This window comes from Panulirus ornatus, chromosome 46, assembly GCF_036320965.1.
Source record: "Panulirus ornatus isolate Po-2019 chromosome 46, ASM3632096v1, whole genome shotgun sequence".
Classification (NCBI taxonomy): Eukaryota; Metazoa; Arthropoda; class Malacostraca; order Decapoda; family Palinuridae; genus Panulirus; species Panulirus ornatus.
Genome location: NC_092269.1, coordinates 7,952,968 through 7,979,784, shown reverse-complemented (window position 1 = coordinate 7,979,784; position 26,817 = coordinate 7,952,968). Strand labels below are relative to the sequence as shown.

General features: G+C 37.3%; 1 protein-coding gene across 1 annotated transcript in view; it reads left to right on the top strand.

Moving 5' to 3' along the window:
* The window catches only part of LOC139763115 (synaptotagmin-17-like), a 43,942-nt gene extending 17,159 nt beyond the window's left edge, over positions 1–26,783 (top strand). The window contains 10 exon segments of the mRNA XM_071688773.1: positions 946–1,137; positions 2,163–2,285; positions 3,589–3,666; positions 5,222–5,314; positions 7,416–7,577; positions 7,905–7,944; positions 7,947–8,024; positions 8,800–9,027; positions 10,850–10,947; positions 13,666–26,783. Coding sequence (XP_071544874.1) covers positions 946–1,137; positions 2,163–2,285; positions 3,589–3,666; positions 5,222–5,314; positions 7,416–7,577; positions 7,905–7,944; positions 7,947–8,024; positions 8,800–9,027; positions 10,850–10,947; positions 13,666–13,695 — 1,122 coding nt within the window. The 3' untranslated portion in view covers positions 13,696–26,783.
* The last annotated feature ends 34 nt before the right edge of the window (positions 26,784–26,817 follow it).

Genomic DNA, 26,817 nt, shown 5'->3' with positions numbered 1-26,817 from the left:
TAAGAATAAATACTTCCCACGTATTCCCTGCGTGTTGTAGAAAGGGACTAAAAGGGGAGAGAGCGGGTGGCTGGAAATCCTCCCCTCTCATTTTTTTAATTTTCCAAAAGAAGGAACAGAGAAGGGGCCCAGGTGAGGAGATTCCCTCAAAGGCCCAGTCCTCTGTTCTTAACGCTACCTCACTAATGCAGGAAATGGCGAATAGTATGAAAGAAAGAAAGAAGTAATAATAAATACCACTCTTGGAGTGAAACCAATGGTAAATATTACAGTCTAAGAATAGAAAATGAAGGAAAGGGGCAGCCTTAGAGACCTGAGTTCCAGAGAGAAGTTGGTCTTTTTTACTACCATATGAAACATATGCATCACTAGATGCAACATGTTATTATCAGGTGGGAAAAATACATCACCAATGGAAAATGTGTCACCATCCAGTAGAATACAGACATTACTAGGAGTGACACAAGGATCATCAGTAAGGGACATATGTATCCCCAGGTGACCTCTTATTTTAAAACTCCATCATAACTTCTGTAATATTTACTCTGGCATTTCTGGACTTTGCCAGCATGTAATTATAGCACAAGTGAAGTTGAATTTAAAAAAAGGTTTAATCACTGTTGTGTGAAGAAAAGGAGCAGTCTCAGTGACAAACGTTTTACTCCATAGGAGTCTATCATCTCCCTGCTGCTGGATGTAATGCAGTCTTGAAGCTGGAGCCTTAAAATAGGGGTCTTGGCATTATATAATTAATGAGACATTTATTCATATTTCAATCAATATCTTGGTAATTTTCTCTGTCCCAGTACTCCAGCTGTATTCCATTATTGGTTTGTTGCTTTCACATATACTGGCCTCTTTCAATTTTTTTCCCTGGGGATTTCACATGATTTATGATAAACTTGTTCTCATTCATGGATAACCTTTCTCCCACTTTCATTATAGATTGAACTGCGACGATCCAATTCAGTGTCATCACGTCAGCTCCCAGTGATAGATGTGCGTCCCATAGAATTCTGGTCAGGTGTAAGGGGTGAGGGAGTCCAGCCACGCCTTCCAGGTCCTCCAAGGTCTCCCGTTACTCTTAGGTCACCTAGGTGGTCCTCAAAAGCAGTTGATTATGAAGCTCTAACAAAGGTTAGTCTTGAGCCAATTCAATATGAAGATTGATGAATTTTTCTTCCCAGAACTTCATTACAGTTTAAAGTAAAACCATCTCCCCGGTTAGCAATGTTATTAGTTCCATTTGCGTTGGTATCATGTTCTCCCATTTTTCCATGGCCTCTGTGGATTTACAAGTTTTATCAGTCATACATGTGCCTTCTTTTTTTTTTTTTCCTTTTGTTGATCCTCCTCATATGTGAAATGGGACTTTGTTTCCTCTTGTCTGGTCCTTGAATTTATGAAACTGCATGGGGATCAAATCCTTCACAATATAGAAAAAACAGAGTAATTAGATCCACAAGACGTCTAGAAAATACGTCAATAGGAAATGGCCAAAGCTGACTTGGCATATAATTTTGAATAATAATTCCCTTTCACAGTTTCACTTCTCGTATTTCATTGCTTACATTGGCAATATCCTCTATCCATACATTGATATGCATCTTATTTTTTTCACGATTGCTGTTTTCCACATTTGCAAGGCAGCGCCAGGAACATACACAGAAAGGCTGTATTCACTTAGATCCATTTTTTAGCTGTCATGTGCAATGAACCACACCACAGTCCCCTATCCATGACCAGACCCCACAGACCTTTCCATGTTGTGCATCTCATCTGATTGCATTTATTCCCTTCATTTACTCCTAAATTCTTCTTTCCACAAAAAATGTAATTCAACATCTTTGACCCTTTTGTTTACACAATTGATCCTGAGTCAGGTATATATGGTTGATTGATTCTATTTTCTGATAATATTGTAAATGGTTACTTTTATTTGTTTCTTATTCCCAGCTCTACTTATTCATCCTGTCACCTGAGATAAGAATTGATACAGAATTTTCCATGTAAACTTTCCCAGGCCTCATGACACTCCCTTTCCAAGTTCATAATTTTACTAACACTGTTTTATGAATATGGTTGTGCTTACTTTCACAAATTTTTCAAATCTATACCAAATATGCACATAAGAATGTGAATAATATGAACATTTTCACTAGATCCGACCCCACCTGTATGCCTCAACCTCATCATCGCTTGAAGATGGGCCTGATGAAGATCTCCTGGGAAGGATCCACTTTTCCCTCCACTATGATGCATCTGAATCTGTTCTGGTAGTTAAGGTAGGACTTTGCATTTTATGTGAGTACTGGAGCAGTTTTTTCTTCCTTTATCCACATAAAAAAAGTGTCATTTATCATACTTCATTATCGTTCATTTTTTTTACATAGTGATTGAATGTGGCACTGGTAAGACATGCCCCCAGTCAAGAGTAATAGAAAAACAGTCTAGAATTAATTAGGGCCCTTCTGGTGTTTATAAACCTGACTCTAGCCCTAGAAAAATGGGTGATCTAAAATTTGGTAATCATGAATTAGTCAAAATTAATTAGGTCATCAAATTTTGTTTTCCATTATACATTGAAAGACATACAGGTCAACATAATACATTTAACTTATATGGCAATGGTTTAGGACTAAAGTTAATGCATAAATCTCCTGACTGAGGCAGTGACAGGGTGACGAAGGGTGGAGAGTTGAGGATTAGTGGGGCAAATGAACCTTGATAGATTTCAGTAATGATTTATCACTATTTATGAAAGAAATATATGTATATCTAGATATATACAAATAAGTTAGTTGACATAACTTATGTAGCTATGATACGGCACTATAGTTAACACATAAGTCACCTGACGAAGGCAGTGGAGTTGAGATGGAGGAAGGGAGGAGCTGGGTATACCAAAGTGGGTTAGCCTTGTGATGCAAAGTCGCCAAATGCCACTTTTCACTATTTACATTTCCTATTTACTCATATGTACATGTATTTACATATTTATTCTTTTCTTTTTTTGTACTTGATCACCTTTTCCTGCATTAGTGAGGTAGCACCAGGAACAGGCAAAGAAAGGCCAAATCTCTCATCATATTTGCACATTTTCATATTCATTTACACAAGAAAACTTGCTTGAAAGATAAACAAAGAAGCTCCAGGCATTTGACTTATTGCAGACCAATATCAAAGATACAGAGTGAAAGTGAAAAACAACATAAAATAATTTGATCTTGGTCCATCCAAAGAACATGGAATTGCTGACCTGAGAAACATTGTATGGTTGACCAAAATGCTGAAGGTTAGGGGTGACCTATCTTTAGCTGTATATATATTTACATTTAACCCAAAATAATTAACTAATCATTCGAAAGGAAAGTGCTAAAAAAAAGAAAGGAGACAAAGTACACTTTAGACTACCATTTACTGTTTTCTCCTTACTTTCTTTCAAGGAAAATATCTTTTTCTGTATGAATGAAGCAGGATGTATCTACTTAGTAATGTGTTTTAACTAAAGAATAATGGAAACCTGTTCTAGGCATCAAAACATTTACACAGTTTTTAGTTTGACTTGTATAACTGCATTGTTTACAGGTTCTTGAAGCAGTTGACCTGCCTCGGCCTGCTTGCAAAGATCGCAGTGATATGGCTCATTCGAATCCCTATGTCAAGGTTAGTACCACCAACGTTTATCTCTTCCACATACTGTCCTTAATACTGACATTACTCATACAGACATACACTTTCACAACATATTTCCTTGCTCAGTACCTTTCATTCACTTCGTAGGTTACATTACTTTTTATGTCCATTCCTAATACAGTCTCTCAATAGACTATACTATGTTTTAATGTTCACTCCAAATACAATCTCTTAAGTTGGTCGTACTTCCTCGGCAACCCATATCTTGCTTTTCTTTCCGACTACTTTCATAATACACTGTATGATTTCACTTGCCAATTGTACAATACTTGCTTGGAATTCATTAATCAGCTAAGATCCCATATCACTTACTTCACAGTCATATATTCTGTCATATCATACTATATCATATCATACTCATGTTTTAAGAGCAGACATCAGGGTGAGCTTGCATGATTTCATATATTCTAAGTTTTTGTTTTCCTGAATGTAGCTTCAGTAGCACTCTCACTTCAGTTACTAATTTACAAGAAATGTATCATCTTATTTTGCTACATTCTTATTTCATACTTGGTGAAGAGGAGTGAAAAATTTTGTGATCGGGTAACATGCAGAGGTGAAGGGCAAGATAGATGATTGACGATGTGGTCTACAGGGTTGCTTGTCATGATTGAATCAAGCATTGACTTGGTAAACCATGAAGTTGTAGGTATGTATATTTGCGTTGTGGAGTGTGTATGCATTGTATGGGGGGGGTTGGGCCATTTTTGTCTGTTCTTGGCTATGCAGGAACAGCGACAAAGTATAAAAAAAAAAAAAAAAAATTGTTTGAGTTGTATGGATGGCACTTGCAAAGATAAATTGTGAGTGACTGGGAAAAATGCAAGAGCAAGTCATGGAAAAAAAAAAAAGGGGGTAAAATGAGAGATGGGATGAGAAAGTATCTGTGAACCTCTGGGAGAATAAGAAAATGTTGTGGAAGGTGGTGAAAAATGTGAGAACGACAGTAAGAGGAGCAGATGGGAAAGTGATGACAAGCAAAAAAGAGGTGAAAAAGAAATGGAGTGTGTTAAATGATTGAGCGGTGATGTGGTGTACCTAGGATGAGGTAACGTGAAGTCCTGATGAATGGTATTACGCCTAGAGAGTTGGTAGTGAAAGCCTTGTGTAAGATGATGCATTCATCATTCATGGGATTCATCTTTTGAACCTTTTTTTACAATCATACAACTATATAAACTTCATAATTTCATCACTTGGTTAATTCAATTCATCCAGAACTCTGCAGCAGAGTAAGCTAAGGGATAACACATTAAATGTAAACAGAACACGGAAGTTGAAAAGCTTGTATGATTGGAAGGAAAGTTCAGGAGATGGGGTTTGGAGTTACATAAAACATCTTTCCCAAATTGGAAAATCCTGTCCATGGTGACAGATGATGGATTTACCCACAGGTTGGTAATAGGATGTTACTGTGTTAATTTCAAAGAGAGTGGGGCACCTCATCTGTCTTCTTAACTGTTTGGTATCCAGTGTTAAAAGATGCTATATATCTTTTTATAACATAAAAACCCATTATTTGCAGATTTCTCTTCTTCCTGACAACAAAAACTCTGTACAAACAACAGTGAAGAAAAAGACACAGGATCCTGTTTTTGAAGAAAGTTTTTCATTTGAGGTAAAGTATTACACAATTTTTGGGAGTTTGACACCAAGGAACCTATTTGACTGAAAGGACTGCAAATGACCAATTTAATGTTGAGAGTTATACTTATGAGTATTCTTTATTGTCTTCAGTAATGACTTCGGTATGACTAAAACTTGCAATGCACCCCTCTACAATTTGATGCATTATGAAAATGTAACAACTTTAAAAGTTGGCCCTTTGTTAATTGTGGCATGATTCTAAAGTTTGCAATTTACCTCTTGAAACAAAATTATGTATTAAAGAAAACACATTAAAAAAAAAAATTTTTTTTTTTCTTTGTCGCTGTCTCCCGCATTTGTGAGGTAGCGCAAGGAAACAGACGAAAGAAATGGCCCAACCCACCCCCATACACATGTATATACATACGTCCACACACGCAAATATACATACCTACACAGCTTTCCATGGTTCACCCCAGATGCTTCACATGCCTTGATTCAATCCACTGACAGCACGTCAACCCCGGTATACCACATCGATCCAATTCACTCTATTCCTTGCCCTCCTTTCACCCTCCTGCATGTTCAGGCCCTGATCACACAAAATCTTCTTCACTCCATCTTTCCACCTCCAATTTGGTCTCCCACTTCTCCTTGTTCCCTCCATATATGTCTCCATATATGCTTATGGAGGAAGCAAAAGTGAGAAAACACGAAGAGAGGCAGAACTACGGGGAAAGAACAAAGGAAAAATGAATAAGAACCATCCCTGAAAGGTAGCTCTGTATGGCTGGGGATATCTTGCAGGGGTGAAATGTTATTATTTTTTGCATGCTGACATCCTGATAAACACCAACCAGTATGGACAATAAATATAAAGACCTTATGTATGACAACACTGTATGGTTGATAATTAAAGTGGTACTGTGACGAATTTGGTGCTCTTGCTGAAGGTTTGGAGAATTTAAATGTTCTTTGACTCTTTAGGTCAGCATCAGTGAACCCCAAAAATGTTTTTTTCCAGACGCAGGCCATCAGCAGTTAAAGGGTCATTTCTGATCTTTTTCTCCATTTAATCTATGTCACTGCATGGTGTATCCTGCGAGGGCCCCACAGACCCTTCTGTGATTTATATATATCCCCTTTGGTAACTACTTCACAAGCATTCATTCTATATGTCTATACTATTTCATTTCAGCATAACTTCTTCAGCTCTTTCAACCATCCTCTTTTTATTACTACACTTCTCTCATCCTAAAATTTCCTACTCAATCAATCCTCCTCTCTCCACATTATAACTTTAAAAATTTCACTTCCAAACATTTACCCTTTTCTGTACATTCTCATTATTACCCATGCCTCATATTCATACATCATTACTATAACAGATATACCCATCTTCGCCCTCATATAGTGACCTTTCTTTCCACACATACCTTAATGTCCCTAGGAACTTCACCCAACACCCCACCCTCACTCAACTCAGCTCCTGTGGTTCCACTTGCTGCCATGTCCATTCTCAGGTATTTAAGATACTTTCGCTTGCTCCAAGATTTCATCATTCAGACTTACGCCCCAACTAACCTGTCTCCTTGTACTGCTACATCAAATAACCTTGCTTTAATACATATATATTCTTAATTTACTCCTTTCTCACACTCTCCTAAACCACACCAGCTTCTGTAGTTTCTTTCTTGAATCTGCCAACAACAAATAACAACTAACTCACCTCCATTCTCTCATGAGGCAAAACAGTTCTACAGGAAAAAGTGCTGAAAGCAAAGCTGGTGGATAATAAACAGCAAGAGTGATGGTATAGCATGAAATGAGAAGCATGTCTGCAGAAAGAGTTTTCATCAGTTGTATAATTAAGAATTCTGGATTATTGCTACTGCTAATGTGGGACAGAAGACTGATTTATTTTTCCCTATAGTGAAGAGTAATGTCTTTCAGACCCAGTTTTAATGATTCCATTACAACTAAGAATTTTTCAGGTTACTGATCTAAAATTCTGCTCATGGTATCTCATCAGATGCTGGTATAATGTTCTGAAATGTGCACATGGGTATGCAGTAAGTGGGATGTATGTTTCACATGCTTCCAGATCATGATGCCAGTTAATCTTATTTCAGCTGCCATACAGGGAGGTCATTCGTCGCACTCTTGAACTGAAAGTGAAGGATTTTGACAAGTATTCCCGTCATTGTGTTGTTGGGCACGTCCTTCTGCCCTTACAGAGTGTAAATCTGGCTAGACCTTCACGCCTATGGAGACCACTTGCTCAGTGCAGTCCGGTAAGTAGGTTACACACACACACATATATATCCTATAGTGTTGTACAGATAAGCTTTGAGCCTTAAACATTAAAGAAAGGAAGAGGATGAATGCATTGGAAATGAAATGCCTTAGGATCAAATGAGAGCTGTCTAGGGTGTGCTCAAATGATTCAGACATACGGACAGACCCATTGACAACCAGGAATCACAAAAAGTTCAGATTCATTGAAGAGAGTCACTGTACCCCAAAAAATAAGACATAAAGGTGTTTTATGAGAAACTGTGTTTTTGATACTTATCTAATTGAAGGTGAGAATTATATCAAGCTTAAAATTTACTCCTCAGGAAGCAGAGGAGTATGGTGAGATACTTCTCTCTCTTAATTACCTCCCACTGCTGGTCGTCTTAATGTAGATGTCATCAAAGCCAAACAGATCCTCCAAACCAGTCTTGTACGAGGAGCAGGTAAATCTAAATGAGTGATATAGAAGACTCATAAAATCTTAAATGCTACAACTTTCTGTAGTGTTCTATGTCTCTGTAGCAGTTTCTTTAGTTGATCCATGATATCTTTTTAACATGGTTTCCATTTTACATAGACATCACTTCCTTTTTGTAACTTTTCTGTCATATACATTACATATTATTTGTAAAAACTCTTAAAAATGTCTTCACCATGCATGTCCATAATTTTTCATTGCTTGAATACCTCCTCTGAGCAGAAATACAGTCGACACTGAATTGAATCTTGGGAAATCATTAACTTTATCTGTAAAGCTTCGATAGCATTCTGATATTTTTTCTCTTATTTCACATTTGCCTTCCATTTAATAGTAGATTATTAAAGTTCTCATTTATATGTCACTCATTCCTTGCATCCTCCTGTATTACCAGCCTCTTCATCTATTTTCTTTGTACTTACAAGGTGAGTTTCCACAGACAGATGATGCAGTATCCTTGGAGTTAGATTATGATCCCTCACAAACTGTGTGTATGTAAACAGAATTATCATACATGTTTCTTCTAGAACCTGGCACATATGCAGGTTTTCTTCTTACTCATTATACCCCATTTTTCACAGTAAGAAAATTTATAAGAAAGGTTAGAGTATAGATAAGTACAAATATTAAGTACTCATGCTGAAGCATTTAATCTCAAACTTAGAACTGAATCATATTAACATACTCTAAATCACATATTACTCAGATTCATCTTTTACTAAAACTTAGTCTCTTGACAGATCCATATGTACGTGTGTCCTTAGTGGTACGTGGGCGCCACCTCAAATCGAAGAAAACAGGTGTTAAGAAGAATACTTTGTCTCCTTCCTTCAATGAATCATTCAGTTTCCAGATAGCATCCCCTGAGTTGCGTGAAGCATCTTTGGTGGTCACTGTTTGGGACTGGAATGGTGGAGTGATCAAAGACGAGTTCATTGGGAGGATTGTCCTCGGCAAGCACCCATCAGGTGAGTTGATTTCAAATACTCACATTAATTTTGGATGACTTAAAACTAAATATTACTTATAATTATCTGTTTATGCTGCACAGAGGGAGTTTAACACTAGTGGGGCCACATCTCTTGAACATTCTCTTCTTTTTTTAAAACTTTAAATACAGTATATTATCTGTCAAGACCTACTCATGAGTATTTTTCATGATTTATGAATATCATTTGAACACTTGGAAAAGCTTTTGTTTTAGCCACATGACATCTGTGGATTAAGTCCTGTGTGACTGAAAATAAGTTATCAACGAATACATCACCTTCCTGCGCCATGTATGTAAGTCTGCATTATTAAGAGTGTATGCATATATCAAGAAAGTGTTTAATGTAAAGAGTGTTTAATTGCCTACCAAATACAAAAAAGTGTGAATATTTACTTAAAATATTGTTTGTGATCACTGGTAAAAAGTAGATTTAGGATTTTTTCTTTTATCTAATTGCCTCTCCTTTCTTAGTAACATAACATTAAGAACAAGTGAACAGAAAATTCTGTTACATACATCCACTCTCTAGCTGTCATGTATAATGTACTGAAACTAAAGCCAACCATACAAAGCCAAATCCTGTACACCATTATGTGGTTAACCTTGATTGCTGTAGTTCAACTCCTTAAGATCTTCCAGTCATAATCTTATTCCAGTGACATCAGACTGGGCAAATCAATTCCCCTTCTCCCTTTCAAAATGCGAGCTTTGCCACTCTGGGAGGAATTAGTAATATATCTTGCTCAGGTTTTATATAGACTTTCTGTGGCACCAGTACCTATTTGCTAATTGGAATGGCACCAGTTATGCTGATCTTATAGTGTAAGTCCTGCTTCCCTTTTTCTAAGTAATGGCTTGATTACTGTTGCTCTAATGCTCAACACATCATGGAAAGAGCATACCAGGCCTTGAAACTTTCCCCTTCTGTTGTATATCATTGCCTTTATTTATTTTAGCTCTGAGTCCTTGTTCACTGTTCATCATGGAGTTAAGTATGTTTTTGTAAAAAAGAAAATGCATTGATCTGACCGCTTCTATAACTGATAAGACTTTCTGATCCTTATGCAAAAGTACCACCAACAACTGTAATTCATCCATCCCTCTTCTTTTCCAACCTAATCAATATATATCTAACTCTCATGTTGATAAAGCAGTTCTTTTTAGCATCTTATATTCCTACTAAATCTTCAGTGAATGATTCCACTTCTGTTCATTCCCCACATGCTAGCCTTGTTTTTCCAGCATTTTACTGTTTTTTAAGATACTTGTATGCAAGTAGGTACTTTGTACTCTTGTCAGCACATAATTGAATATTGCTTGATATCCTCTAAGCCCACTCATCCCAGTAGCTTAAGTATCCTTACACTAAGAATAGTATTTCCAATCACTGTTCCTCTCTCCATACACATGACAAACTTTTCCCAATTTTCATTTACACTGGGGACCCTGTGGTTTCTACATAAACCCTTAGTTGCCGATTAATCAAAAATGCATTCAGATCCGGTCTCTGTAAGGGTTAGGTCAAAGATCTTAGTGTTAATGTTTGGTGAAGATGGTCACTGACCTGACCCTTTAAAGGTTAGGCTTAAGGCCACTGGTTTTAATAAAGTGATTAGCATGAGAGTAAAGTGAAGCCCTCATCTCCCACCAAGGAAGGCAAACATCAAGTTACCTTTTCAAACTATATCAGAAGTATCAGTTAGGACAGAGTCTGTTCTTTAGTAAAAAGCACAAAACAGCTATGGAACTTTAAGTCAGTATAAAGATACATTTGTTTCACAAAAGGTTTTGGGTTTCAGGTCCACACGAGATAACACACTGGACCAATATGATGGGGTCACAAAGACATGCTGTGGCTCAGTGGCACTCCTTGCATTCTCGCCACCAGTGTGACCAGGTAAACAATTTTTCCCTTTCCATCCCTTCATGAACCATTTCAAATTACTCTACTTGTATTGTTACTCCAGCATTATTGGCAAATGAGATGACTCTGGTAGCAGACTCAAGTGAGAAAATGCACAAGGTGGTGGTTGAGTTTAGGAAAGTGTGTGAAAGGCAGAAAAGGGAGAGTTTATTTAAATAAAAGTAAGGTCATGAGGTTTAGCAGGGTGGCACGACAGGTTAGTGCAAAGGTGAGCTTGAATGGGGAAAATATGGAAGAAGTGAACCATTTCAGATATCTGGGAGTGGATAAGGAAGTGGAAGGAACTATGGGAGCTGAAGGTGAACCATATGGTAGGTAAGACGGTATAGCTCTTAAGTGAATTGAGGATTGTAATATGTACAATTTTACACTCATATATGTACTCCAGTTTACATCAGGTACCCTTTCATTGACCATCTAATGAAACAGATGCTTCCTCTTTCTACTGAAAATCATCAAGATTAGGTCAGGTTCAAACCCTGCTGCTCTTGGCTTTTTATAACCATGTAAAAAGAACATGGCATGGACATTCAGTCAAAACATTTGGATCCATGCGTCACATTCAGTGAACTCCATTTTATATGAATTTCACTAATGTAAGCCAGTTCATTGAGCTGATATGGTAAATGTGTCTCCTGTTCCTTAGTGATTTTACTTTATTATTCTTGTAGATGTGCAAGGTATTTTGCATTTAACTCAGTATTAATGAAGTAGTCTTTGTTCATGTGTTTAACAAAGCTGAATCTGGTGAAGATGAACTTTAACCTGTTTATAAAGGCAATTTTAAGGGCCAATGGTGCCAGGAGTGTAGTGAAGATGACTGATTTTTCCCTCAAGACTCGGATAAAAAGGCTAAAGGTTTTGTGAGAGTAGTAAAGATGAAGATGTAGTAGAGAAATGAATTTACTAATAAAGATAACCTTTGACCTCATCCATAAGGGTCAGGTCAAAGGCCACCTGGTGAAGGAGCATTTGACCATATTTGCTAGTCAGAGAAAAGGGCAGTTAAGCCAAGTATGTAGCAGATAAATATGTAATGAAGGGAACCTTTGGTGTGTCCCATGAGTTCGTAGTTAAAGGCCTCTGGTGTTGAAGGAATAGTGAAGCTAAAGGTATATTAACCCTTTGAAAATAATGAATGTGTCCCTCAACAGCAATGCTCCAACTGATGGTACAGTATTTCAAAATAACAAAAATTAAAAATGATTCAACCAATCATTTAATTGGAAACATTAAAGAAAAGTGAAAAAAATGGAAATGTAATAAAATAACCATAATTGTTGCTGTAAAGGCTGATTACACTTGGCTTACAGCATGTTTGCTGTCATGGGTGAACTCATTCGTCTTTATCTTTTCCCTGCTACCAATATTGGATTAATGATACTCAAAAAACTTTTCCTAATGCTTAAAGTTCCACATCTTCTGAATCTTATCACTAAAATTAGTGCCCTAAAGTTATCACCAATTAGCCAATTCTTAACATGGCACATACAAGCACACATGCCAGGAACATACACTCCCTCTCGTGGCTTGGGGGTAACTAACACTATAACTTTTCCCAGAGGAAAGTATAGTCACTTGTGAAATAAAGCACCTTTGCATACCAACACAGCATGCCATCCAGTGTAAATATCTGACACACAGAAAAAGTGCAGACCCTATGACAAATGTCATCAAACTGTTAAAGGTGGTCTTTATCCTGACCCTTATGGGTCGTGTCAAAGGCCAGTAGCATCAAGAACACTGCGAAGATAATAGTATAGTGATGTGTTTGTCAAGGGTGCAATGAAAATGAATTTGGCAGGGGTGAAGTGGATTTAGTTTTACTGAGGGGTAAAGTAGCCCTCGTGTCCCCCCCCCCCCCTCCATGTAAAATATAAGCAAATTAAATTTTTCCTGATTTACTGCTGAAACTCGTATTATTTTCTTATATATTATGATCCCACAATCATAGTTATCAAAGGGATAAACATTGAGCCTGTAATGACTGCCATTTAACCACACAAACACATCAGAACTTTTGTTTGAATCTGCTAGTCCTGTAAGGGGTGTACCCTCCATTCTCACAGGTGCGACCTCCTCACTCTCACTAACTTTGTACATGTCCATTTTAATCCCCTCTTTCATGAATTAGAAAAAAAGATATCCTTTCCTATCTGATAAGCTTATCCAGCACTCTCCTAATTTTTGAGGATGTATGAATGCTTATTATGGCATCAAGGATGCACTGCACCCAAAAAGGTAGGCACAGGGGTATAAAAGGGATGCAACAACTGTCACAGATGTGCCCTAAAAATGCTTGGTCCAAAGACAAGGCACAAAGTTGTTCGCTACGTAGTAGCCATGTCTTCAGCATAACTTTTAATTGTTTTCCATCCTACTTAATCGCTGTCTCCTGCGCCAGCGAGGTAGCGCAAGGAAACAGACAAAAGAAATGGCCCAACCCACCCACCCACATACACATGTATATTTGTAAGAGCAAAATTAAATGTAGAGGCCATCCTGTGGCCATTAGAAATGATAAATCTATATATACCAAGGAAATATTGAAGGGCCTAGATCACTATTATGAAAGATTACTGAAATATGTTTACTAAAGAAAATATTTTGATCCTGCTCTTTATTGGACTGCAATACTTTTCTATGCAATGTATGGAAAAATTCTAATATTAGATATTTTCCAACCGACAGGTCTCATCTGCTTCTCGTGCTGTTCCCTGAGCGACTGGAATAGCAGTTCTGTATCAGATTTAAGTTGACAGCTGCCATCTTGTGGCACAAACATTGACCTCTTGGTGTATGTCAAACAGTGAAAAGGAATGGCGGCTGGTTTGCATTTGGTCATTAGGTGTGAGCAACACGACAGGTTTTGACAGTATTATGTGGGCTTGCAAGTTGTTGGTGAAGCCATGAACATGTACATACATCATAAGAAATCAAGTTGTCTAAGAGGCCATGAACATGTACATCATAAGATAAAACTTTTTCTTACAGTTTCCATGAACTCTCTGAAGGGTAGTTTTGTGCTATATGGAGTGTCTTTGCCAGTTACCTTGATCCCAAACAGCATTCACTGGTTTCCTTGGATGGTAGTAAGTATACTGTCTGGAGGAACTATTGACTCCTGGAAAGATCCATGACTGTGTTCACTACGTCCATTGCTCACTAGATAGAGTACTAACACAACAAAATTCGTTGTTTAGCGTAAGTGGCACTTAACCAACCTACCACTTATAAGTGATTCGGCAAGTATCCACATTCTGAATTTAGTTAGACTCTTTACAAAGTCATAAGCATAATGTCTATGAAAAACCCTTCCACATTTTCAGAAGTATTGTAAAGTGGCGTGCCACATACCATAAATTTTCCATTTCAGTACCACTAATGATTGAGAGACTACCTATTTATTTATGGGCAGAGTTTTGTACATTAAATTCTTCATTCTCATACATGAGCTGGCTTAGTCGGCTATGTCAGGTAACTCAAGAATGTTTGATGAGGAGAGTAGCAAGCAGTGGTGCTAAGGCTGTTAAATCCTGTATTGTATGAGTAGGAAAATGGGACTGAAAATTTTTTGTATATGATAATACTATCTTGCTTTCAGTGTTTAATAAACAGATCTTTACATTTAAAACAGTGTCCCTTATAAGCTAGATACAAATTGATCGTCCGCATGCTTGGGGATTTATATGGATATGATAAATACTGCACCTTGAACTTGTTACAATCTATGATCCAGTCCTTAGTACAAGAGCTTCATCCAAAGATGCATGAGTGAATTTACTTATTTGCAATGAATTTGGTATGTAAATATATATTCAGTGATCTCCATTTCACTGTTGTACATTTAGTGTTCTTCATTTCGTTAAGTGATAATGTTGAGTTTCCAGTGGTTACTCTATATCCATAACTTCTTAAGTCATTAAGTTTAATCTCAATTTTTTTTCAATTTGTTCTGTGGCATTGCATGAGTTATCATGTTGCATGATATATATATGTACAGATGTTTATGCAAAATTTATTTTTTATATCAACGCATTCAATATACGTACATTTCTTCCTACATTGCCTACACAGGACTCTTGCAGTTATGAATGAGAGTTTGAGGGTAGTTCAGTTATAGAAACCATGATGTCACTGTAAAGTCAGTACACCCCACCAACCTCCACCCTAAGCAAGCTTATCATTAGTATCCCATCCAGTAATGTGGGTTAGGATGTCATCTATGAGGAAAGGGGGGGGGGGGATACGAGCATATGCAAAAAAAAAACAAGTAAACGTGTTCATTGCGAACTGAGTGGAAAAAAGTGATTGGGATATTTGGTGGTACAATGGTAGAAGAGCTGTACCACCAGGTCAAATCTTAGTGAACTGTCAGATCATGGATAAGTGCACAATGGTAACAACCAATAAATTACAGTCAATTCAATTCATGGCGTACAAATTCTCACACAACTGTGAGCACTGTGTAATTATGTAGCGTATTATGTATGCAAGATGCTGATTGGCTGGTATTATTTCCTTTCATAAAAATGATTGTTTGGTATGAACCTATATAAATCATAAGAGCTACAAAGTCCCAGTGCTATGTTGCATGTCTGTACTTTCTGAGAACTGAGTATATATTACGGGACCACTAGATTGTGTGTGTGTGTGTAATTACATATCGACAACTCTTCCTTCGTATGTGTAGATAGGGAGTTTTTACATTCATGGTGCCCCATTTCTTGATCATTCATTCCACTACAGATTGTTGAATTTCTCACTGTTCATGGCATTCAGGTTGTAAGCATTACCCTGTAACTTCAGAAATGTTCTCTTGCTCTGTTTGACAAACTATTTTCTTGTGTAGCCCCTAAATACGCTGGACTACTCAATCAGATTAGAATTTTGTGTTTACCTCATTAAAAACAAGCATAAACTCCAATAACATTTTGCCTTACCTGTCCCACATTTCACATATTCTTTACTCTTTTAATGCTAACACCACCTTCAGACTTTTTAATGTATATTTCCTAACATAGCCTTGTGAATTTTTTGAGTAATGGAATCAACTTGGATCAAACTCAATTTATCAAAATCATTCTGATCATATATTGGCTATATATATGATGTAGGGTCTGTGATAATATTCACCAGCGCATAAATTTTCTCATAACAGATGGATAATTTTAGCCTGCTACTGGTTCCCAAGTAATAAGTAGAATGTCTGATCCTAAGACCTTTTCATGGGCTGATCCCTCTAGCCTAAAACACCTCAGATATGTTCAAATTTGGCCTGTTCAGTCCATTTCCCTTACTCACTATTATGCTTCTGTTTGAATTAAGCATCATTAGCCATTCATCCGACCAAATTTGAAATTCATCCATGATCTGTAATTCATAATACTCATGAAATCTTAAAATCTTTTCATAACAGCATCATCAGCAAACTTGCAATGATGAGATTTCAGTTATCATTAATATAAATCAAGAAAAAAGTACTGCCCATTGGTGACCCCCTTGCTACACCAACTACCTATGTACATCTCTAATATCCGTTCCCTCCAGCAAAAGTCTACACGTCCTTACATGCTTCCCTAACATACAAAATTCCATGCATTCTTCCACCAATTCTCACCTTCCACACTACTTCTCCATGTCATAAGTTGTCTCCCTCTCTCATCAACCCCTTTAATTGCATACACTCTCACTATAAACTCCCTATCTTGCATTCTTTCCACATTCCCAAACTACCTCAAACTATTACTTTTCACCCATTCTGTAAGTCATTCCCTGCCATAATAAATCTCTCGTACACCCCCTCATTACTTTATTCCATCGAGTCATACTACATATGGTCCTCTCAGATATCTCCTTTCCACTCCATATGTGTTTCCTCTACTTCCCTATGAATTCAAGTACAAAAGATTTCTTATGCTTGCCTGAAATTCACATTTGCAAGCAAGTTTTTTTCTGTGTGTGGGATCCCACGAAAGGTTTACAGTAAAAATATGCAGTCAGCCCATCCTTCACTCTTTCTTATAAGAGAATATACACCTTATGAAATCTCAAAAACTTTATGAGGCTGTCAAAATCAGTTTCTTATTTATCTCTTCCTCCCCAGATAAGTGATCAGTTGAGCTGTGATAATTTTCCCCCTATATAATCTGTAAACCATGCTGGTTAATGGCACTGGCCTGTAAAGGCATGGTTTCTTTTTTCCTTGAAAATGTGATTAACTCAGCACATTTCTTTTATCTGAATAACAATGACTTCTCTATTAAATCAAGAAGAAAAACTTCAGGTTAATGATTCCTCAGGGGCTGCTATGCACTGTTCAGTTGCATATCGTAAGAATTCATATACACTGCTGACAATGTTGGAGCCAAGCTCTTTCATGAACTCCTTCATACTAAGTAGGATCTCACCAACACAATTCACACATTTTCTTAAGGGAATCCTGATTTTTTCCCCCTTGGATGGTTTTTGAAACTTCTTGAAAATTGGAATGATATTTTTTCTGTTGTATTGGTACTGACCCTTCCATTACCAAAATCTTAAATGCTTTATTTAGACTTCTATGTACTCATTATATCCATTATGCTAATTCAAGTGGACCAAGTAATTCTTCAGGGTCTTAATCAATTGTTTCCAGAATTCCATCTAACATTTCTGTTGGTGCTAATGTAACCCCAGGATGTCATAAATACAAAAGCCATTTACTCATTTTTCTCCTTCAAGCCACTACTCTTTGTTACGAAATTATCTTTAAAATCTTACGGGACGAGCTCTTTTGTCATAATCCATAATATTTATATGTTATGTACATCTTTCCCTTTAGCTGTCCCTATGATACATTTCATATTTTTTGGCAGGTTCTCTTTTACCTGTCGTGACTATGAGTGTCATTTGCTCTTTTCTGCTCTTAAAAAAGAAACTCATGTTTCATTCAGGGCTTCTTGCACTTTTTAAGCATATATGGGGAGATTCCCTTTGGAGTGGATCTTGTAGCTGTTGTATTATGATGTTTCGAGTATCATCTGTTATTGCTAAAATACTTCACATTCTCACTTCTGCCCTAGTCGGGGAAAGCAGGGAATGGAGAATCTATATCTGTGAACTTGCCTGATTTCCAGGCATACCCTCTCACATTTTCTCATCAGTCACCTTCGAGTATCCCATACGATTTAACTTTCTTCTTTACATAGGTTATTCCTCAGTTTTATGAAAATCCTTTGGGTTATGGTAAGCCATAATGATTTTTCATATTTCTCTCCATCATTAATTAGAATTCCTTGAACTTGTACTCTTTTGAATACTGCCTGGCTTAAGGTCCCCATGGAAACTAGAAGAAAAAAAAACACCCTGATCAGATATGAGTTTCTCAGAAAACCAAGAATGGTCATGCCATTCTTAATGTGGGTATAGTCTCAATATCTTTACTCACAGGATGAAGCTCTCCATTGAAGCACTGGGATTTTGCAATATGAAAAAACTTTATATTCCTGCAGATTATTCCTTTAAGGAAACCTTTGGCTCCTTTTCCCTTCCCCTCTCTTTGCCTTTTCCCTTGATTTCTAATATTGAAGGGTATCAGCACTCTTGATCAGATGAGGTGGGGTGAGGTTCCCTCAACCCAGGTCAAGAACTTCTCCATGTTCTTCGTAGTTCTTGTATGGAAGGCTCGTGGTGTAAAGGCCTGTCTACACGAGCAGGCCTGATCAGCGGGCTTGCCCGTTAACGGGCATATTTGACAGGCAAAGATCAAATTGCCCGAAAGCCCGGCGAGTGAAATCACTGAGCTGGTGCCCGGTAGCTGGAGTTTCTACCCTGCCAGACGCAAGATAATATCGTGAACCCACAGCGGGCCTTCATCCCACATCCCACAGCATAGTAGCACAGTGAACATTTAACGATGGCAGCCCAGGATAACTCTAGTGAGCCACCAACAATTTTTTGGTCTAAAACACTTACTAGTACTTTGATTGACCTTTATCGTAAGAATCCACGTTTATGGAATGTGAAGCTGAATAAGTAGACCCACTTGCTAAAAATCGCAGAGTTGCTTTCAGACGAGCTTCTGCTGTAATGCTGTTTCTCATAACTGTGTCTTTATTCACTATGTATGGCTCCACCTTTGATAAGATGTAAAAAGTGCTGTTTACACTCATCCTCAGGTAATTTCTAAACTCGTGTTCCTCACTACTATGTAGTTCATGAAGTACTGTTGCAGTGCTTCCAAACACTTCTTTTCTTTAACCAATCTTTACACCATATCCTTTTCTTCTTTTTCCTCTTGAGACACAAAGCTATTATCATAGAGCACAAAATCTTTTTCTTGACAATGCTAGGCACCATGGTTCTCATACCACACTCCACCCGATACTGGCAACATCGTCGGGCAGGCCCGGCTGTTCACCACTTCGGTTGTGTGGACAACATTCACGGGCAAACCCGCCGATCAGGCCCGCTCGTGTAGACAGGCCTTAAGGGGTAGTTATGGTGTAAGAAAGCCTTCCCAAATGACAAGAGAAGGGTCAGAGATTCCCAGGTAAGGGCCAATTGGCCCAATATAAAGAGACTTGTTCCCAGGACTTGCCTTCTGGAGAAATAAGGTTTTCAAATATCAAAACCTTAGTTTTACCCATTTCTTTATGATTCCCTCGAGGTCCGTATCACCTTTGTACTTCCCCATTTATCACATCACTTCATCCTCACTTTTTTTAAATGGAGCATCATGGTCATTTGTTATACTCTCCAGCTTACTTTACATAAGTACGAGGTCCTTTACCAAGGGAGTGTAAAGACTCTGCATATTACTAGATAAGCTGAAATACCTACAGTAGTTCTCTTGTATATATATATGTGTGTGTGTGTGTGTGTGTGTGTGTGTGTTTGCATTTGTGCATGGATCTATGCACAGTAGTCAGTTATCTGCATTTCATATACAAACAATCTCTCATTTATAGAAATGTTCACATCTTGAAACAGGCATTATCCACAAAGCTGTTAGATAACCACAAAATCCTACAAATTGCTAAAAATATTTTTAATTAAAAACACAAATATGTTTTTGGTTTTTTAATAATCTTTTTTTGAAGCTTTATTTTATACCTACATAAAAACAAAACCAGTGCGATTGTTTAAAACTAAGCATTCAAAAACTGTTAATGCTTGATATTTGTTTACACAATCAATTTTAAACAGCAGCTGATAAATTATTATCAGTGACTAGCACATGTACTATTAGGAAGCAAGACTCCCTGCTATTCTAAGACATCCTACGAAATGTAAAGGCCTTTGTTCCAACTTTTGCAGATAACTGAAAGTACTGTAAGATAATACTATGCATCATGTAAATGCAAGATGATTATGATTGTAAAGGAATTATCAGTACTTTGCATGATAAAATTGACCACCAAGAAAAATAAAAGGTCATGTATATCTGTGTATATGAAAAAGGTGCTTATCTCAGCATGTTTGTTAGAGATGTTTAACCTAATTTTATAAAACCTCAGGTTTTAGAACATTTGAAATCACAACTTTTTCTCACCCTAATTTTCAAAGGCAGCACATATATTATAAGTTCAAAACATTTATACGTGTGTATGTCTGATGACCGAGGTGACTGGATATTATACTTGTGAGTGGTTATTTACAATACTTAGTTACGCATAAGACTTGGGAGCTTTATACCTCTGGAACGTTAGACAGTAACTTCATGTCTCAAGGGTTTTTGAGTTTTGCAATTTTTCTCTCTTATGCAGTTACTACTTCTTAACTGACTTTCTTCAGCTAGACCTGTTATCCCTCTAGTTATGACATTTTTCTTTTGAGAGCTAATCTGTATTCACATAATTGTCACCCACGGGAAAGTTCAAAAGTATTAATCCTGTCCTCCCTGACCTACTCTCATCTGTGTGAGCAGTATAAGGATTTCTTTCAGTGGGTGACTGTATGACTACTGTCCTGTGGATGAACATGTGACTACATTTTTGTGAATTTGGAGAGGAAACTTTTCACATTGGGGCCTCACTTCAGCCTACCATTTGTCATACTGTACAGATTTGTACATACTGTACAGATTTGTACATATTTTCCAGTGGGGTATATGGATTCATTTTATGCTGGAGAAGTGTTCCTTATGACATGCGTCTTGCTCATTTTCATGTTACCCTCTAGTTTTGGAGTCCCGCTGGGTGTGAGCATGTGTATGTGTGCATGTACCTGTTTTCATATATTTTTAGATGTAACGTTTCTTTTCATTTACAGCATAGCTCACTACCTTCATGTAATTTAATCATGATATCCAGTTTCCTAATACATTTCCTAATACAGTACTAATGACTTTTGTATGAAGATTATAATGAATATCTAAATTAGTCTATTTTTATTATTGATGTAAAACACTGTGTATAAATACCCTAAAAATATATATGCAGTATATATTTGTCAATATGATAAACATAATTAAGGAAATATTATATTTTCATGGTATTACAGTTCCGTATTAGAATTATTAGGTATCGACATTTTATAACTATATCATTTAACCGTATCTGATTAATGTTGCTGTCCAGAACATGTGATACATTAATGTAGCTTTCTATTTGTGTTAGTGCTTTTAATAATGTCATCATGATATCTTAAATGTCTAAGCAAGCTTAAAAATATGCTTCATGTGGGCCAAAACTGTAGAATGCAGTATACTGCCCAAAATGGTAATTTTATGAGCATGTTTACTGACCTAGTGTTGGACATAGCAAATGTGTGAGGTAGTAAACTGAATACAAGGTCAGACACTGCACAAGTTTTTGTGGATTAGTACACAGCAATGCACCAGGCACTAAATGCACAAGTTTATGTACTAAGCTTCCCATTAGATACAAAATATGCACTGCCTAGTTGAACTTTGCACCAGACATAAAGAACACAAGCTAGAATAGTGACATAGCACCATACATTATAAATTCAAAACTTAGCTTAAGGAGCATTACAGGAAAGGAGTGTGTTAGTGTACTAAAACTGCTCCAGTGTTGTTCTGGGGTGTGGCTTATTTGCTTTGACTACAAGTGGGTTGTTTTCATATTCTGAACTTATGTTGGGAAGGGCATATTTTTCAAGCTTGTCTTGGGTGTGAAATGTTGAGAGTTATTTGAGCAGGGATAGAACTGTAATCCTTCTACGTAATTTCTTATTGGGAGGAAAAAACAAAACACACACCTCTCTCATGTCCTCCTCAACCTTGAGTACCCAATCACATCTTTGGCTTGGAGCTCAATATAACCATGAAATGATTAATGTTCTCTGTTTTATATAAGATCACTGCTTTGTAAGCTTTTCCTCAACTCCACACATTTAAGTTTGATGAAAAGTAATCCCAATTTGCTTGCTATGACAAAAAGAATAATCCAAAATTGCCCACTTCCTTGTAGAAAGGCATTACGTACAATAAACCCCTTGCATCATCATTAAACTTCTATACTAATGCACAAATCAGAGCATCCTTACAACCACTGGATGAGCCCATATGCCTACAAAGAAATGAGCCAGATGCAGAGGATGCTGTGTGACAGTGCTGATCCAAGAATAGTGTAGCAAATGAAAACCTCTGGTCAGCATAAATACTGCATTTGTAGCATTTGGACTCTGTGTCAACTTCACTAACTCTGTACGAGACGAACAAAGTTCACGATTTACTTAGACCACCTTTCACAAGTTATTCACTACATGATGATTTGACATAATTTGTAACTTTTATATTCAATGGATGTATCCAAAGGTTAAATAAGGTGAATCACATTTAAGCTAGAAGTAAACTGTTTTAACGCTTTTGTATGGATGGAATCACGTATCCTACAGGCTAAATGTCACTTTTATAAATAAGTAATACTAAAAAGTTTTTCCAATGCTTTGTTTGTAAATTCATAAAGTCATCATCACCATTAACTAGCTCATTTAAATTAATCAATGACCTGTTTTGAATATCTGCACAAGATAAATATCATGTTCATTTGATATTCTAATGATTTATATTAAAAATCTTACTTGCATTGAATGCCATCTAACATTACAAGTCTCAAGCATTATGTATATTTATATCCACACTTGATTGCCATCTCCCATGTCAGAGGCAGTGCCAGGGACAGACAAGGAAAGACAACATCTGCTCTCATCCATTCTCTAGCTGTTATGTGTAATAAACCAAAACCACAGCTCCCTATCCACAACCAGACCCAACAGACCTTTCCCTGGTTTACCCCAGATGCTTCAATGCCCTGGTTCAGTCCACTCACTGCACACCTCTTGTCCACACTCTTTTTCATCTAACACACAACTCTCTTACCCGATCAAACCACCTCACGCCACATATTGTTTTCAAACATTTATTTCCAACACATCCACCCTCCTTCGCATAGCCTTATCTATAGCCTATGCCTTACATTCATATGATAGTGCTGGGACTACTATACCTTCCATAACTTTCCCTTATTACATCTCGGAGCTCTTTCGCTTTTTGGCATGACTTGTTGAACCATGTCTTGCTACTTTCCAATCCTGTTCCTCTAATACCATGCTGTAATACCCATGATCCAACTGCTTCGTTATGAATTTAACACAATTTTCTATAGCACAGGGTTTTACTCTTAAAAAAAATTTCCAAAGAACTTAACTCTAAGTTGCTGCCAACACTGTATTTTCTCTTCAATTCCTGTGTCCCTTGTAACCCCCCCCTCTAGCACTTGGTTGAAATCAAGCTCTAAATGACCGCTACATCCAACAGATGAATCATAATACATTCTATTTTCATGTTATTATATGAAAACGGAGGGTCTACCAAGAGATGTAATCTCCTGGTTCTTGTCTGCTCTATGAAGTGCTAATAAAGGAAAATTTTTCCAATCTATTCCTGTACACAGAAACTGAAATCCACCATTATCACTAATTTGCCACCTTCATTTCCTTCACCATCCTGTTGGTTCATTTATTGATGTCAGTATACATCTTTAATGGGTCACTGCATTTTCTTGGCGAGTTATCGACTTGCAGCACCACTAAACACCTACCTCTAAGAAATTTTACCCACTGTGCCCTGTTTCTAATTATCATCTACTGACATTTTCTTGCATATCACACATTTTCTGGAATTTAATGGTATCACTTTATTAAAAGTACCATTTTTCCTCCTTGTTGCTACATACTCCACTTGGCATAGGTTAAGTTTCAGTTCTGTAGGTTTAGTATCAGCCACTTAATGTCAAAGTCGTTTCTCTGATATGGTCTTTTGAACTTCTTCATCTCTCCATTTGCCTGAGTCTTTCTGTATTGTACTGTTACAGAATGTTCGGCCTTAGGCACATATTAATCCAGTTCCAGTCTCAGTGCATTAGAAGTGGAAGTTATGTTCCTCCCTCTGGCCTAATTTCTTATAAATTGGCCAATTTTCCTTGGCTCTCTCTGCTTGTCACTTTTGAATTCCTCCATTTTGATATGTTTATTTGCCTCTAAAGTCTTTTGGTGCTATTGTGGGGTCAGTCTATGCTGATACAGCAGTGTGCTATTGGCAACAATCTACTCACAATTTTAAGTTGACTTCTGAATGCACTGTAGGATCTGTTTGTTGATCATAGATGGCATTCCAAACAGAACGAGTCATCTGGGTTTTGCACTTTCTTTGCTGTAAACAAATTTTTCTATATTGCCTGCATCCAGCTTCCTCTGTGTTCATCTACATATGTGCACTTGCATGTGTTCCACATTAAGAATGTGAAGCTAAGGGTCTACAGGGGTGATCATGAGGATGAAACCCAAGCTGTCTGAAGCATAATAATTGCACAAAACATCCCCCCCTTTTTTAATTAACATTTGATGTGGTACGTATGCAAAGACCATTTCAGTACCAGTTAGATGCGACTATTTACTAGAAAAAACATTTTAGTTTGCTAAAGACCTTTATGGCTCATTTCATAAGCAACTTTAACTGTAGGGAATATCTCAAAAGAGAAAGGTCCTCCTATGTACTGAAAAAGAAAGTTTACCAAGGGAAAAGCTGGGAAAAGGAGTAGTTGCTCTGCAAGAAATTATTCTTTCTCCTGCATACCATCCTTCTCAGTCTGGCTCAAAGCAACAAGTGGATATCTTAAAATACTGAAGACAACAGGGTTTGATGGGTTTAATACATTAAGCATTCATTTATAGGCGATCCTTTTTCCAACTGCAGAACTGCCCTCTGTTAGTGAGCAGGTTTCGACTCGACCTAAAAGTCAACCAAGTTATTCCAACCCACACCGAGGTGCAAGAAATAATGCTGGAGTCTGATATATTAATGCAGACGATTCTTTAAAAGATGCTAACCAGTACCAAGTTTAGATGTCTTTCGTGTGGAACTATGTCCTACAAGCAAATATGTTAATATGATCCAAAAATGATGTGAAAGTTGGGAACTCCAAGACTGGGTGGTTGCTACACAAAAGAATTCTACCTTCAGATTTTTTCTCACCTCTACAGGTTCTGTCTTAGAGAAGCACATCTATAATCGTTTAAAACTAAATCACACTTCTATCACAAACAGGTCCAACCTTGCTGTGGGCAGATGATCAAGTACTGATTTCTCAGGGTGTTAGGTGATCAGTGTTTGCTATTATTCTGAATGAAGAGATAAAGCCCCTAGGGCTTGGACCCAAGGCATATACCTAGCTATGGCCTCCAAAGATTTGTAAGTGGAGACCAACCTCGTGAGGACTGACAAATGTGATACCTCCTTCCCTCAATGAGCTAACCTGTGTAGTTTTTTTCTTCCTTTCATCTATCCCTCTTCTGATAAACTTTGCTCCTTCAAGAGTCAGGTCTACAAATATCTGGGTGGTCTTAACTGACATTTTTCTTTTTCTCTCACTTTACTACTTAAACCAACATGTTTTGCCCTGTCATTTCGGTCACAGAAAAAATGGGGTGGGGAAAAGACATATGAAGGATTACAGGATGCCCTTCCTTAGTCTGTCCATGCATGAGGTGATACTGAAAATTATACTCTAGTAATGTGATCCAACCAATGAAAGATCAGCCACGCTTTTGTTTCATGAAATAGTAATGGATACATCACTCATGTATGTGTCAATGCTGATAATAAGAAAGACGGACTGTGGTTCTGCTTTTATATCAATGGTTCCAATAGACATTTAGACACTAATTACTAGTTCAATGAAGCAGAAGAACTTTTCTCACATCACATCATGACACATTAGGATATCAATGAAATGACAGAATTGTTGGGATCATTCGAAGAAATAGGAAGCATGTGTTTCCTGAATGGGCTATCAAGAATGGAAGCCATAACAATAAGTGTGCGAATCACTATAAAGAAGCCGACAGAATTCTTGTGTGCGTAAAATACCTGCTTGTGAAGGCGACTAGATTTAATCAATTATGATGATATACTGGGATTGGAGAGTACATTTCCCTAGGTACTTGCTATGACAGAACCCTAGGTCTGGAATTAGAAGGTGAGTATTCTAGTGTGCTGCCATGGTGTATGCTTCCAAATATGATAAAATATGTTACTCTAAGGTATGTCAACGATTCTCTGACTATACTGTATATTTTACGACGGATAAATGTTTATTTTATAACAAGGTAAAAAATTATATATTGCTCGAGATTTTTAAACCCTTCAAGATGAAGTGGCATCTGTAATGTTTCTCTGCCAGGTCTGTGTATCTTGCCTATGAGAAAACTAGTCACCCATGTAACCATGATACGCTTATTATCAGGCTATGGTATCTGTGCTGAAATAAATGTGAAACAGCTCTTCAGTTTTTCCATTGACCATCTCATGTAGGGGCAGGTTATGAATAAAGTACA